The sequence below is a fragment of the Galeopterus variegatus genome, unplaced genomic scaffold, assembly GCF_000696425.1.
Source record: "Galeopterus variegatus unplaced genomic scaffold, G_variegatus-3.0.2 Scaffold3330, whole genome shotgun sequence".
Taxonomy (NCBI): Eukaryota; Metazoa; Chordata; class Mammalia; order Dermoptera; family Cynocephalidae; genus Galeopterus; species Galeopterus variegatus.
Genome location: NW_007729441.1, coordinates 209233 through 224399, shown reverse-complemented (window position 1 = coordinate 224399; position 15167 = coordinate 209233). Strand labels below are relative to the sequence as shown.

Below are 15167 nucleotides of genomic sequence, written 5' to 3'. Positions count from 1 at the left end.
GGCCGGCCCGTTATTTGGCTTTTTAAATCAATCTGAATTTTCATTCATTCTTTTTTTTTAAAGATGACCAGTAAGGAGATCTTAACCCTTGACTTGATGGTGTCAGCACCACGCTCTCCCAAATGAGCTAACCAGCCATCCCTATGTAGGATCCGAACCCATGGCCTTGGTGTTATCAGCACCGTACTCTCCCAAGTGAGCCTCGGGCCAGCCCTCATTCTTTATTTTTAATGGATGAATTTATCTGGTATGTTTACTGTTCGGATACGTGTGTGGTTTTCTTTATCTTGTTTCTGTCTTTTTTTTTTTTTCTGTTTATTTTCAATCTTATATAGTGCGGCCTTTTGAAGAAAAACTCTAGGGCCGGCCTAAAAGTAAAGAATTCTCTCCAATCTCTCTCTAAATGTTCCTTTGTCTTCTGGCATCAAGTGTTGCTGAGAATTCACGATAGCCTGATTTTTTTCCCCTTTGTAAGAGACATGTTTCTTCTGCCGAGATGCTTGTAGATGTTATTATCTTTTGAAATTTAGTATCTTCACTAAGATATTTTTTGGTCTTGATAATTCTATTGATTTTGTTTCCCTTTTACACAGTAAGCCTTTTTGATCTATGGACTGAGGGCTTCCTTTATTTCAGGAAAGATTTTATATATTTTTTATTTCAGTAAATTTTCTTCTATTAATTTTTCTCTTTTTGGTGGCTGGCCAGTACAGAGATTTGAACCCTTGACCTTGGTGTTATGACACCACACTCTAACCAATTGAGCTAATCGTGCAGCCCATTCTGTTAAATTTTTGAAGTTTTTTTTTTCCTTGTTCCCATTTTTCTCCTCTCTTTAGGAATATCAACTGTTCATTTGCTGGCTCCCCTCTATTTACATTGGCACTGTTATATTGCAGCTTGAGGACATGATGTTATATTGTATCCTCAGAACCTGAGTTAGGGAGTTAGCTATTGTTAGTTGATAATGTTTTTTTGTTTTGTTTTGTTTTGTTTGCAGCTGGTACAGGGATCTGAACCCTTGGCCTTGGCGTTATCACACCACATTCTAACCAACTGAGCTAACTGGCCAGCCCTATAGTCTGTTCAGACTGTAGCTTCTTCAAAGGGAGACAGTTGGGAGCTTTTATTTGTATATTTCTTATGATATTTGTATTAGAACACTTTTCCACTGAGGCTGATGAATTCTTTATCCTTAAGGCATATACAGACCTATGGGGAGTTCCTTCCTGGGACTTGAACTATTTCTCCCTTTGTTCACTTATGAGCAGGTTATTCTGGCCAAAAATTGGACTATTGCCGAGCTCTGTGTTGCTTAGTTTTCTGGTTTGGTGGTCAGTGTTTTATCTGTTTCCTTTGGTCCATGGTTGCACAGCTGATTTTCTGGGTTTGAAGAAGATGAAGATTCATGGCAATTTAGTCCATTCTTCAATGTGGAAAAGGTCTCTTAATGTAATAGGATGTTTCTTAATTGTCTCATAGTCTACCTTCCTCCCCGCTTCAGGTGAAGCACTGATGGCAGGGTACCAGAGAACAACTCTTTTACTTATTCTTAAGTAAATCTGTTCCTTGATTAATATTAATAGATATGATGTTAGCTCTATGCATCTCTTCAGTTTGGTCTAAATTTTATGGTATCTGGCAGCTGTTCTTTATAGACTTTTAGGAAGCTGTGGCCCTTCCCTAGATTCATAATAGACAATTTTTTCTTTCTCTTCTTTGTGTGTGTGTGTGTGTGTCATTGGGTTTTAGGGAGAGGAGTTTAATAATTATGCATTTACTGTAATATCCTTACAAGAAAACATATGAGCTTTAAATTAAATTATGTGGGGCCAGCCCGTGGCTCACTTGGGAGAGTGCGGTGCTGATAACACCAAGGCCATGGGTTCGGATCCCTACATAGGGATGGCCGGTTAGCTCACTTGGGAGAGCGTGGTGCTGACAACACCGAGTCAAGGGTTAAGATTCCCGTACGGGTAATCTTTAAAAAAAGAAAAAAAGATAAATAATGTATATAAAGCACTTAGTATAGTGCTTGGCACATAGTAAGCATTTGATAAATGGTAGCTTTATTATTTATTTACTTGTTCTTGTCTGCTCCACCAGAATTTAAGTTCCATGAGGTAGGTACCTTGTCTGTCTTACTTTTTGTCATATTAACAGTTTCTAGAACAGTGCCTGATATATAGAAGATACTTAGTAATAACTGTTGAATGAATGAATGATCAGGGAGTGTGGGTTTCTGGTTGTGGGAATGAGGAGAGAAAAGACAGGAAAGTAGAAAAATCTGAGCCGGTATGAATAGCTTCTGCCTTCTCCTCATTTGTATGTCTCTGTATGCAGGGGCAGCCATTTTGGGGGGTGCTGATGGATACCTGCGGGGTCGGCTATGTTGCCCTGGGGGAGGCCGGCCCCGTGGGGAACATGACTGTGGTAGACTCTCCCGGACAAGAGGTGCTAAACCAGCTTGATGTCGAGGCATCTTCAGAAACAACCAGTGCAGAGGCTTCCATAGAAACATCATTACCTACCCCTTTGCCTGGATATGAGGATTCTCCTGATAAGAGGAGGCTCCATCCAGAGCAAGAAAGCCTCTCCAGACTGGAACAGCAAGGTATGTACCTTGTCCTTTTATGTTTTTATCTCCCATGCATAGCTTAAGATGAAAGAGAGCAGGTTGAGCTAATAGGATCTTACAAACCTGGGTACGATGTAATCTACTCCAAAGAGGTTTGTGCTCTGGTCCCATCTCACAGACCCATATTCTTCTCTACAGATCTTTCTTCAGAGATGTCAAAGATCTCAAAGACTAGGGCCTCAAAGCCTGGCCGGAAGAGAGGTGGTAGGACACGAAAAGGCCCTAAAAGGCCCCAACAGCCTAATCCTGCATCAGCCCCTCTGGTTCCTGGTCTCTTAGAACAGTCCAACCCTCTGTCCACCCCCCTGCCTAAGAAACGAGGTCGAAAGTCCAAGACAGACCTGCTACTGCTGAAGTTGTCAAAAGACCTAGATCAGCCAGAGTCTCCACCGCCAAAGAGGCCCTCTGAGGACTTTGAGACCCCTCCTGGGGAACGACCTCGCCGAAGGGCTGCCCAAGTGTAAGGATTTTGGGGCACAGCTTGGTGGAGGGGGTTGGGGTGAAGGGATTGAGGTGGGGCAGATGTTGGAGAGATGAGAAGATTCTGATGAGGTATCAGGTGAGCAGGGGTGATGTCTGGATTCTGGGGACTTGAGTGATCCTTTAGCTTTTACCACACCAACTTTTATGGTATGTATTGCTAACTTGGTTTATCTAAGTTTCTTTCTGTACTTTGTGCCCTATCACATTTTCCACAAGCTTCTCCCAGGTCTTCATTACTGTTTTGCTGCACAGTATATATGTGCTCTTCCATTCTTTCCACCTTGCCCTCTGTGTTCTTTGACTATGGTTGAATGAAAAGTGCATTGGACTTGGAGTTGGAAGACCTCCAACGTTTGTTATTTGAATCATCTTGGCCAAATCACTTAACTTTTCTGGATTTCTGTTTCTTCATCTATCAAAGGGGAAGGGGAAATTAATAGCTGCTTCACAGGGTTGCTGGAAGAATCTAATAAGATAAGACTCAACCAAGTCTGGAAAAAAGAGCTCTCAGTTCAGTGTTTGTGAGTATGGCTCTGACTCTGCCCTATCCCACAGGGCACTTCTGTATCTTCAGGAACTGGCTGAAGAGCTCTCAACAGCCCTGCCTCCTCCAGTGTCCTGTCCTGAGAGCCCCAAGGTGAGCAGCCCCACCAAACCGAAGAAGAACCAGCAGCAGGCAGTCTGTCAAGGTGGAGAAGAAAAGAATGATACTGCACAGGATCAAGACTTTGTTCTCCAAGTTGAAGCTGAAGATGGGGAAGAAAGCGAGGCCCCGAGTGAGAGTTCGTCTGACCCCGAGCCTGCAGTGCCCCGAAGCACCCCACGAGGATCTACTTCAGGGGTAACCTGAATGGATAAGAAAGTGAATGGGGAAATAGTGGGATTTTTAGGGTGTCAGCAAGATACCAGAAGGATAGCTTTGGCCTGGTAACTGTGATGGCCAAGACAGGTAAAAGAAGAAAGGAACATCTTCAAAAACAGTTGAGATATTAGGCAGGTTGCAGGGGGAGGGGTGTAGTAAACAAGATTATTCATTCATATATCGACTATCTATTCTCTTCTAGGAAATACAAATGTGAATAAGAGAGAGTCCTGCCTCACAAAGTTCACAGTGTAATAAGTGCTATACCAGGACTGAACAAAATGCTTTAGGCATATAGAGGAAGGATGATTAACTGTTTAGGCTTCACAGAGAAGTGATAGATGAGTTGGGTCTTGAAGGGTGAATAGAAGTTTGCTAGAGAGGAAGGTTTTCCCAGAATTTTTTTTTTCTTTTTTTGCAGCTGGCTGGTACGGGGATCTGAACCCATGACCTTGGTGTTACACTCTCCCAAGTGAGCTAACTGGCCAGCTCCCCAGAAATTGATTATGGCTGGAGCAAAGGGCCTGGGGCAAAATTGTAGGGGAGATTAGACTAGAGAGGCTGATAGGAATAAAATTGGTAGGAGCTAACAAAGGTTGTTTTTATTTGTTTGTTTTTTAGTTGTGGTAAAATATACATAACAAAATTTCCATTTTAACCGTTTAAAAATGTACAATTCAGTGGCATTTAGTGCATCCACAGTGTTGTGCAACCATCACCATTATCCATTTCCAGAACTTTTTTCATCATCCCAAACAGAAAACTCTGCATAACAAAGGTTTTTAAGTAGAAAAATAAACATGATAAGTTAAGAAAATAGGTTACCTGCAATTGACAGTTATAAGACAGCTTCAGTTGTTCAGGTGAGAGATAATGAGGCCCTGAAATCAAGAAATAAAGGAAAAGAAGTTGGGGGGACAGGGTCAAGAGATATATGAGAGAATTAACAGGACATGATACTGGCCAGCTGCCAAAAAACGAATAACAAAACAAAAAACCAGGATGTGAGAGTTGAAGGAAAGGAAGAAGTTGAATGGAAGTTTCCGACTTAGATGGTGGCATCATGCATTGAACTGGAGAACATGGGAAGAGCAGGGGATGTGGGAGGGGGTGAAGGTAGGCAGGGGAGAGGATGAGTTTATTTTCTGACATGTTAAGTTGGAGGTGCCTGTGGGGCACATGCCATCCTGCTGGAGACATCTAGTTGCCAGTTGCATGTATAGAACTAGTGCCTTTTTTTGCCTTGGCTGCAACATTTAAAGGAGGGCTGAAACCCTCAGTAAACAAGATAAATAATATTTTGATGCAACATTTTAAAAAATCAATATTAAAGCAACACATTCATAATGAACAAAATATCAAAATTTTAAATAAAGACAGGAACTTTACGGATTTTTTTAAAAACTGATTACTGATGTTTCCTTTTGCTTCAGGCTCTAGTATGGCTTGACATGATACTGTATATATCTACAATTTGTAGAGGAGTTGAGTCTGAGTCAATTTTGTGTGTCCTTAGATGTGAACTTGATAATCAGTCATAAAGATGGTAGTCCAAGCCCTGGGATCTGGGATGAGATTACCAGGAGTATGTGTATTCAGGGACAAGATGACAACAGAGGGACTCTGGGGAAATACCATCATCAACCAGACCTATCAGAGAAGAGAGAGCCTGCGGAAGAGTTTTACGGAGGTGGGAGGAATATGGAGAGACTATCCCAGAGGGCAAGAGTTTCAAGATACTTACAGGAGTCCTCTGAATCAAATGCTATGGAGCTTTTGAGGAAGATGAACAGAAAATAGATATGGATTTTACACTTTTGATGCAGGAGTAGGAGCTGGAGGAGAAGTCATTGTGTTTAAAACACAAGTCTTTTAAGATGCTGATAGGGCAGTAATTGAAGGGGAAGTAATCCCAAGGAAAGTAAAAGCTGGGAAGGAAAGCCATCTCCTGGAACTTTCTCCAGCCTATAAAATTCTCTCCCTTATATTTTCTTCAATTTGATCCTCAGAAGCAGAAGCCACACTGCCGGGGAGTGGCTCCCAATGGCTTATCAAATCACATCATGGCTCCTGTTTGGAAGTGCCTCCATCTCACCAAGGACCTGTGAGACTTGGGGACTTGGGGCAGGGGATGAAGGGGCAGTGGAGGAGTGCAAGGATGATCTAGAAGTGGGGCCATGGGAAAGAGAGAAGTGCTCACAGACAGAACACCATGATGACATTTATTACTAACGGACTGTTCCAAAGGCATGAGCTCTAGAGCTCTCTAAAATTAAATAAAATGAAGAGTTCAGTTTCTCAGCTGCACTAGCCGTGTTTCAAGTGCCCAGTTACCACTTGTAGCTGGTGACCAGCATATTGGACAGCGTTGATAAGAGATCGTTTCCATCCTTGTAGAAAGTTTTATTGGACAGTGCTGCTCTAGAATCTCTCTCCTTCATTGATGCTTCCTTTGTTTCTCCAGCCGAGAACAGAAACATTCATACTGGGAGTTTGCTGAATGGATTCCTTTAGCCTGGAAGTGGCACTTGTTATCCGAACTGTAAGTTGAAGCAACATTTCTGAAACCTAGGAGGGGGTGACAATGGAGATAAAAGGGTGACAGAAGCCTCTAGATGTATGTGGGAATCCTGAGATGGATGAAACTCTTCAAAATTCAGGCTGCCCCCTCTTCCTTCCCGCAGTGAGGCAGCTCCCTACCTGCCCCAAGAAGAGAAGTCTCCACTGTTTTCTGTACAGCGTGAAGGGCTTCCTGAAGATGGCACACTCTACCGAATAAACAGGTGAAGATTGCATCTCTTCCCTTTTTTCTGATTCTGGGAGACTAAAATAGGAAAAATGAATGTTGAAAAGGAAGACAGATTAGCTCTGTCCTTCCCCTGATGCTGGTCCACTTGGTTCTAGGGATAGGAATCCTGGCCAGAGCTGGTCACCATTCTCTAATTTGCAGTGCTAATCACTGCCAGCCGGACTCCAGGAAGCTAGGGGGGTTTAGGGTCAAACCAGTTTAAAAGGTCACATATACTTGGGTAGACCTGGACAAACTAGCCCTAGAAAGATCACTGTAGTAAACCAGATTGAACAGCTTATCATCTTTGAAGATGAACTGGAGCTAGACAGACATTGGGAAGTAAAGGAGAAAGATACAAGTAGTGGCCAAGGACTATTCTTACCTGTAAACTGTTCTTAACATTCAGGCCCTTGCTTAAGCCAGTTCCTACTAGCTCCAGGTGGAGCTCCCATTCCGTTCTTGTAACCTTTTATTAACTCCTTTCTTCTCATCTTTGACTTCTCTCTAGATTTAGCTCAATCACAGCACATCCAGAGCGTTGGGATGTGTCCTTCTTCACTGGGGGACCAGTCTGGGCTCTGGACTGGTGCCCAGTGCCAGAGGGGGCAGGAGCCTCACAGTATGTGGCCCTTTTCTCCAGCCCTGACATGAATGAGACCCACTCACTGAGCCAGCTTCATTCGGGCCCTGGGCTGCTCCAGCTTTGGGGCCTTGGGACCTTGCAGCATGAAAGCTGGTGAGGTGGGGCTGGGACATTGCCATGGGAGGGTGGCTGAGGGAGAGAGAGGCATGGGGGCTGGGCAGGATAGGAAGAAGGGCTTGGATTGGGCTGAGATAAGGGGAACATAGCTTTGGAAGCCCTTGGCCTCTCCTTCCTACCCACTGTCCCCGCATGCTTTCTCTCCCCAGTCCTGGCAACAGGGCTCACTTTGTCTACGGGATTGCTTGTGACCATGGCTGCATCTGGGACCTCAAGTTCTGCCCCAGTGGAGCATGGGAACTTCCAGGCACCCCTCGAAAGGTACTTCCCAGTTGACTGTGGGATGGCCCTGGGAGTTCTCAGAGTCAGAGGAAAGAAGGTTTAGCTTGTAGTGGATGTCCTTTTCCCAGCAACTCCATATCGTATTTTTAGGGACCAGAACATCAAAGGTTTTCTTAGAGGTGACTGAAGGCAGCAAGACTCAGATCTGATCTCACTCTCTAGGCTCCTCTCCTGCCCCGGTTGGGTCTCCTGGCTCTTGCCTGCTCAGATGGGAAGGTGCTGCTGTTCAGTCTACCCCATCCTGAGGCCCTGCTGGCTCAGCAGCCCCCAGGTGAGTAGCACAGCGGGGAGAATAGATTTGCTGTAGCAGTAGCCAGAGCTTAGCAGGGCTTGTCCATCTCCCCTGAGACTCCTCTGGGCTCAATCTGTCTAGTTCAAAGCCTTACTCAGTCACCCCCCAGTGCCCCCATTGTGACTTTACACATTTGTTCTTGAACTCTCTCTCTTCTTCAGTCTTATAACTGCACTCTTTCAGCATATTACCTTTTATCTCCACCCTCTTCTCTATTCTCTTTCTGTGCTCTCAGGCCTTCCCCCTCTTGCTGCCACAGTTAATGGCTGTGTAAAGAGCTACTACTAAAGGCTGAGGCTGACAGATGGGGCTCACCTCTCCTGCCATACTCTCTTGTTCCCCCAAGCCTGCTCTCAGCTTCTCCTCTCCTCACCACTTCACAGACACACACAATCTCTTTATTGTGAAGAGAGGGAGAGAATATAGAGCTAAAGATGAGCAAGAGAAAGGGGACAGGGGAAAGCAGATAAATGTTGAATTTGTTTGCTTTTCAACAGTACTGAGTATCTGAAGAAGAGGGCACCCAAGTTCAGGCCCTGGGAAGTCCTCTATTTGGTGGTCTGTGGAGGAGTGGGTTGAGGAGGGAATAGGAAGTAAGGAAGTGAAGACAGTAAGTATAGATGAGTCTTTCAAGAAGTTTGGCTGTGAAGAAGAACAAATAAATGAGGGTGATGGCTGGGGTAAATAAGGAGTAAAGGAAGGTTTTTTTTTGTTTTTTTTTTTTTCCTTTTTGTCTTTTTTCGTGACCGGCAACGGATCGCAACCCTCAGTACCGGACCGGGACCGGCAACGGGATCGCAACCCTCGGTGTTGCTCCCACACCTCGCTCAGCCAGTGAGCGGCCGGTCTGTATGTGGGATCCAAACCCTCGGCGGGAGCGCCGCCGTGCTCCCAAGCGGTGCACTGTAGCAGTGCGCCACCGGGCCGGCCCCAAAGGAAGGTTTTTGTATGTTTATTCAGATAGGAGACAGCAGGACATGTTTACATGGGAATATGGGAATGACCCAGTAGGGAGAGAGCAAGTGGATAATGCAGGAGAAAGGAAGGATAACAAATGAGCAAAATTCTGGAAAAGGTGAGGAGGATGAGAAGAGAGCAGAGTGGAGGGATTGGCCATTCTGACAGGAAGAAAGATACCATTAGGTATAACAGAAGGAAAGAAGATGGGGGCAGATAGAGGTAGGTTCATAAATTTGATGGTGAAAAGATAAGGGCTTTCTCAACACAGGATAAGGGAAGGTCATTATCCAAAGGGCAGGTGCTGATCTAAAAGCAAGGCCTGATTAGGAGCTCAGTCCCCTGGATCCACAGTATCAGTTTCTGCTCTTCTTCCCTTACAGATGCAATGAAGCCCGCCATCTATAAGGTGAGTGAGGAACCTGCTACCTTAGCTGAGGTTCCGTCTTCTTTGAGCCTCCTCTTATGGATTCCACAGTTGTGAGTCTCCTTCTACTTCTGAAAAGTGCCCCATCCTGCTGGATTAAACACTGATTTGAGCCTTTGTTCCAAACAGTAGGTATCCCTAACCCTAGTCCCATCTCTTCTATCTCTGCAGGTACAATGTGTGGGAACCCTGCAGGTGGGGTCTATGCAAGCTACAGACCCCTCTGAGTGTGGTCAGTGCCTTAGCCTGGCCTGGATGCCTACCAGGCCCCACCACCACCTGGCTGCTGGATACTATAATGGTAAAAAAAAAAATAAAACATAAGGAGCTATTGTTCTGTAAACTTTTTATATGTGATTGTTTTTTGATGGTTATTTCTAGTTTGGCTCAGTGCTGGGTATTATAATAGCTATAACTATTCAAGCAATGTAAAAAAAAAAAAAAGTACAAAGAAGAAAGAAATCGCTAGAATTTTTCTGCTAAGAAAAAAGAGTGGATGAACATCATTTCATGCAGTTCTGCATGCATATATAAAGATAAAAAGATTAAGTGGTAAGGGGATCTTAACCCTTGACTTGGTGTTGTCAGCACCACACTCTCCCAAGTGAGCTAACTGGCCATCCCTATATAGGGATCTGAATCCATGGCCTTGGTGTTATCAGCACCACACTCTCCCAAGTGAGCCTTAGGCCAGTTCCAATTATACTTTATTTTTATGGAAGAAAAAGACAATGAAGTCAAACCGAAAGATCAGCTAAGCTCCCAATAAATGTTCTTTCACCCCAAGAGGCATTAGCTCCTCAAAGATACTTTAATATTAAAAAGAAAAAAAAAGATTATAAAAAACATGAAGGAGCTAGAGTTATTAGGTTGTTGTTTTTATTTATTTATTTATTTACTTATTTATTTTTTAAAGATGACCGGTAAGAGGATCTTAACCCTTGGCTTGGTGTTGTCAGTACCACGCTCAGCCAGTGAGCGAACCGGCCATCCCTATATAGGATCCGAACCCATGGCCTTGGTGTTATCAGCACCACACTCTCCCAAGTGAGCCACAGGCTGGCCCTGTTTTTGTTTTTAAATGATAGTTTCACTTTAGACATCATCAGTAGCCTTTTTGCAAGGAAGATGAGGAAATTAGCACTTTTATACTTCTTCCCATATTATATTTCTCTCCATCTTCTGTTTTTCTTTTGGTGATATTGTTCTTACATTGTAAAGGTTCATGATACTTGATGCTGTTCTGCTACCTTAATTCCTAAATTTTTTTGATGATTGAGTATCTCTATGAGTCTTCAGATCTCAGTCACCCTCTCCATTGCTGAATTATTTATATTGCTTAGCTATAATTCACTGTCAATAAGTTTTTTCAAGAAAGGTTCATAGGTGCTACATTTCCTGAGTTTATGTATAAAAGGGGTTTTAGCTACAAAGATTTTTCTCAACTATTGTTTTTAAAATTTTTTATTATTCTTTAATTTGTCTTTTATTTTTATCACAGTTATACTTTTGAGTACTTTTCTCTGCAAGCCTTATCTGGGGTGGGCTTGTTCTGGGTCAGCTGAGTTAGTTTCTATTTGTCCATTTGTTTTCTGTTCCTCTGCATTTTGTTGCATTTGGCTTCTTGCCTATTCTCTTTGTCTTAGAGGAGAGTTAGCCAATGTTTTATGTAAAGGTCCAGATAGTAAATAATTTTAGGCTTTGTGGGCTGTTTGGCCATTATTGGAACTACTTAATCCTGCCATTATAATGTAGAAGTAGCCTTAGACATGAGGTAAACAAATGGGTTTGTCTATGTTCCAATAAAATTTTATTTACCAAAACGGGTGGTAGGCTGTATTTGGCCCATAGGCCGTAGTTTGCCAACCCTTGTCCTAGAGGATTTATGCTTTGAAAAAATCCCTTTAGTTTTATTTAGTAGGGAATAGAGGCTATGAGATGCATTCAACCTGTTGTCTTTCAACTTTAGATCTCAGACTAAGCTTTTACATTTTTGCTGATAAGAACTGGGGCTAAAATATCAGGTTGAGTCTTTAAACCATGGAGGGAGTGTTAGGTAGATAGTCATGATCCCCACATTTTTACAGTGGTTCAGACCTAAGGTTAGAAGACAAAGGTCCTAGGAGCTCAGAGAAAGAAATTAGAGCAAGAGATAATCTGCCTTTAATGCCTACACATCCTGTCCCTACTACTTCAGGCATGGTGGTTTTCTGGAATCTTCCCACTAACTCACCCCTGCAGCGGATACGGCTCTCTGATGGCTCTTTAAAGCTCTACCCCTTCCAGTGTTTCCTAGCCCATGACCAGGCTGTGCGTACCCTTCAATGGTGCAAAGCTAACAGGTATAGTATAGAGATGTGTGGAGGGGGAAGGTGAAGACTGGGACAGACTGACTCTTCCAGATTTGTTCAGATTTGATCTTCTCCCATCTTTTCACAGTCATTTTCTAGTCTCTGCGGGTAGCGACCGCAAAATCAAATTCTGGGACCTTCGACGGCCTTACGAACCAATAAATTCTATCAAGCGCTTCTTGAGTACAGAACTGGCCTGGCTGCTCCCCTACAATGGTGTCACTGTGGCTCAGGACAACTGCTATGCCTCGTATGGCAAGATGGAGATAGGAGAAACTCTGGGGGTGGTCCCTAAGGGTTGGGGTGCAAAGAGTACCAGATTGTCATGGGGAGAGGAGGGTTGAGTTGGTTTACTGAGATAGCTTGAACTGGGGAGAAGAAATGAATCTAATCCTAGAAAAAGGAAAGTTTTATTTCTCTTTCTCTTACAGTTATGGACTCTGTGGAATTCATTATATTGATGCTGGTTACCTTGGTTTTAAGGCCTACTTCACTGCTCCTCGAAAAGGCACTGTCTGGGTGAGCTCCCTCTCTTCTACAGTCTTCATTACACAGGCAAATGGTTCATTTTTCACTAGAGGTGCTCAGGGAGAGGTAGTAGTTTTGGGTGGAAGGAGAAGATAAGTATGTGGTAGCTGTATCAGGGAAATGGAAGATGATGATCATTTTTGTTTGTGTCTCTTTCCCTCAGACTGTGCAGTCCTTACCAGTTCACAGAACTGAATGAATATAAGAGTGAATGAATGAAATCTGTCTCTTCCTATTAGAGTCTTTCAGGATCTGACTGGCTTGGGACAATAGCCGCAGGAGATATATCTGGGGAGCTCATTGCAGCTATATTGCCTGATATGGCACTGAACCCAATAAACGTCAAGCGACCTGTAGAGCGAAGATTCGTACGTATATGAACGTCTAACAGCAGCACCATCTGTTGGATCCTAATCCACATGCCCTTCCAGCTCCTGGTAGAGTACAAATTAGTGCTAGGTCTCCCACCCCTGATATTATCCCTGAGAATCTTAGCACAGAGTTGTATTTAATCTTCCCTTCCCTATTGCATCTGAGCATATATTTAAACATAGTACTTTCTTCCATCTTTAAGTGTTTCCTGTCCCAAATCAGTTTCCTCTCTCTTTGCTTTTATTCTGTCTTCAGTAGTATAGAGCTTAATTTCATGGTCTCCTTTTAGCCTATATATAAAGCAGATCTGATGCCATATCAGGATAGTCCTGAAGGTCAAGACCACTCTTCTGCTTCATCTGGGGCCCCCAACCCTCCCAAGGCTCGAACTTATGCTGAAACTGTCAGCCATCACTACTTGCTCTTTCAAGACACAGATTTGGTAAGTTGAAGCCAGGCATGGTGTTAGAAAAGGTAGCAAATTTGAGTCCTTGCTTAGTAAGGCATCCTAAGGAGTTCCAGAACAAAGATGCAAAACTAAGGGACCACTCACTTTCTCTCTCCTATTCCACTTCCTTTCCCCAGGGTTCATTCCACGATCTGCTCCATAGAGAACCAATGCTACGCATGCAGGAGGGAGAGGGGCACACCCAGCTCTGTCTGGACAGGCTGCAGCTTGAGGCTATTCATAAGGCAAGAATCTTCTCTCTTCTTCACCTTCCATTCTCATTTTCTTCCAACTCTGGGCCTGTGACCAATGAATTAGGAGATGAAAAGGTAACACAGATGGCTAAGAAGGGAAAGCGGCTCTGGCATGCTCCTCCAGAGCATGACAGACATGCCTCATTCACTGGCTTCTCATTCCTACTTCTTTCACCCCATCATGGTCCTATCCTTTCAGATTGTGACCCATGTTTTTGCTCATACAGCTAGGAGTTGCCCTAAAGCACCACCCATGAGCATCTCTCTTTTGTTTTCTGTTCTCTTCACAGGTACGTTTCAGCCCAAACCTGGACTCCTATGGATGGCTGGTATCTGGGGGGCAGTCAGGGCTCGTTCGGATCCATTTTGTTCGTGGACTCACCTCCCCACTGGGCCACCGTATGCAGCTTGAAAGCCGAGCCCACTTCAGTGCTATGTTCCAATCATCCCTCCCCTCTAGAGGGCCTGGTTTCCCTCCCACCAGCCATCGCCTTCTGCCCAGTCCCTAGCCTTTGTCCACACAGGACCCTTGGAATGAAGTCTGCCAAGAACACATGGCCCTCAATGCACAGAGCCATAGGAACTGGGGCTTTCTGGACAGTGATGCTGCCAGGCATTGACCTTTAGGCCTGCCTCCTTAGATCCCTCTTCTTCCACAGACTTCTTTGATCATAGCCCCCTGCGGGCAGGGGGGCTCTCCCTCCACAAACTCTCAAGGCTCCTCAGCCTAAAACTATGGCTCACAAGAAACACTCAGGCCTGACCTAGGCTTGGGAGTCAATTTGCTCATATTGAGCATATTGTGAAGTGGGTAAAGCTAAGTAAAGGTACTGGGTGTTTTTGAGACCACTTGTGAGTGGGTGTTTGGAGAACTGGGAAGGGTATCTGCATGAACGCTCCTCTCTGACTATATTCCAGGATCCAATGTTACTGCCTTCCCAAACTTCCTCTTTAGAGTAACCAACACACAGGCCCAAGAGGAGTGATAGTAATTTGTTGGACTGAAGCTGCTTATAGTACTTCTTTAGCTGAGGAACACCACAAACACCCTACCAATAGAACAGTGACTCAGATCTTACTTGCTCCTGCTTATGAAATATTCCCAATCATTGGTCATTTGACCCTACTTGAACCCTCCTAGACAGCTGTTTTAAAAATTCTTCCTTTATATCAAGTCAAAGAGTGTATCTCCATAAATTTTACTCATGGGTGATAGGAAATCTACTCATTCTTCCCTGTGATTGCCCTTTTAAGTATTTAACAATAGCTATCATGTATTTCCCCAGTCTTTTCTTCTCTAGATTAAATATCTTCAGTTACTTCAACCATTCTTTTACATGTTATGATTTTTGATCCTTCATGATACTATCACATTGTTGATTTATAAAACATGTTTAGTTACTCTATTTAAACTATGTATAGGAGGTGTTTAGAACCCAAATACAGTAAATATATTGTTATATCTCATCTTCTTAGAGCCCTCTTGTGGGATGCTGCAGACTTCACAGTGGCTACAACACTGCCTCCTAAGCAAGGACAGACCCCAGCAATGAGAAACAGGCAAACCATAGTCTTGGAACGCATAGCAGTACAGGCTGGGGTTTGGAGGGAAGTAGTCAGATGACCCCAGGAAGAAGAAGAAAAAAAAAAAAAAAAGGCAGCCAGCTCCTATTGGAAGAAGTGGAGATTTAGTGTCTACCTGCAACAAAACCCTCTGGCACC

At 43.8% G+C, this 15167-nt stretch overlaps 1 protein-coding gene across 4 annotated transcripts; it reads left to right on the top strand.

Annotated features, from left to right (window-relative positions):
* Positions 1 to 210: 210 nt before the first annotated feature.
* On the top strand, positions 211 to 14912 carry LOC103600391 (general transcription factor 3C polypeptide 2). Of its 4 annotated transcripts, none has more exons than XM_008584661.1 (19): positions 211 to 247; positions 2344 to 2614; positions 2777 to 3098; positions 3677 to 3962; positions 5993 to 6087; positions 6448 to 6525; positions 6668 to 6766; positions 7283 to 7510; positions 7684 to 7795; positions 7979 to 8087; positions 9449 to 9474; positions 9664 to 9793; positions 11690 to 11834; positions 11932 to 12093; positions 12275 to 12362; positions 12611 to 12739; positions 13033 to 13185; positions 13329 to 13436; positions 13736 to 14912. In XM_008584661.1, the coding sequence occupies exons 2-19, from the start codon at positions 2368 to 2370 to the stop codon at positions 13952 to 13954; spliced, it is 2736 nt and encodes a 911-aa protein (XP_008582883.1). In that variant the 5' UTR covers positions 211 to 247; positions 2344 to 2367; the 3' UTR covers positions 13955 to 14912. The 4 variants fall into 4 exon arrangements, with proteins under 4 accessions (XP_008582883.1, XP_008582884.1, XP_008582885.1 ...); XM_008584662.1 differs by lacking the exon at positions 211 to 247 and adding an exon at positions 2071 to 2123; XM_008584663.1 differs by lacking the exon at positions 211 to 247 and having other exon boundaries at positions 2180 to 2614; positions 7415 to 7510.
* Positions 14913 to 15167: the final 255 nt, after the last annotated feature.

Bases quoted from the DNA above. Each gene is read 5' to 3' on its own strand.
- LOC103600391 (XM_008584660.1), top strand. From the start codon at position 2,338: ATGCAGGGGCAGCCATTTTGGGGGGTGCTGATGGATACCTGCGGGGTC. The intron at 3,099-3,676 runs GTAAGGATTTTG...CCTATCCCACAG, and splicing joins CGCCGAAGGGCTGCCCAAGT to GGCACTTCTGTATCTTCAGG. The intron at 9,475-9,663 runs GTGAGTGAGGAA...CTATCTCTGCAG, and splicing joins TGAAGCCCGCCATCTATAAG to GTACAATGTGTGGGAACCCT.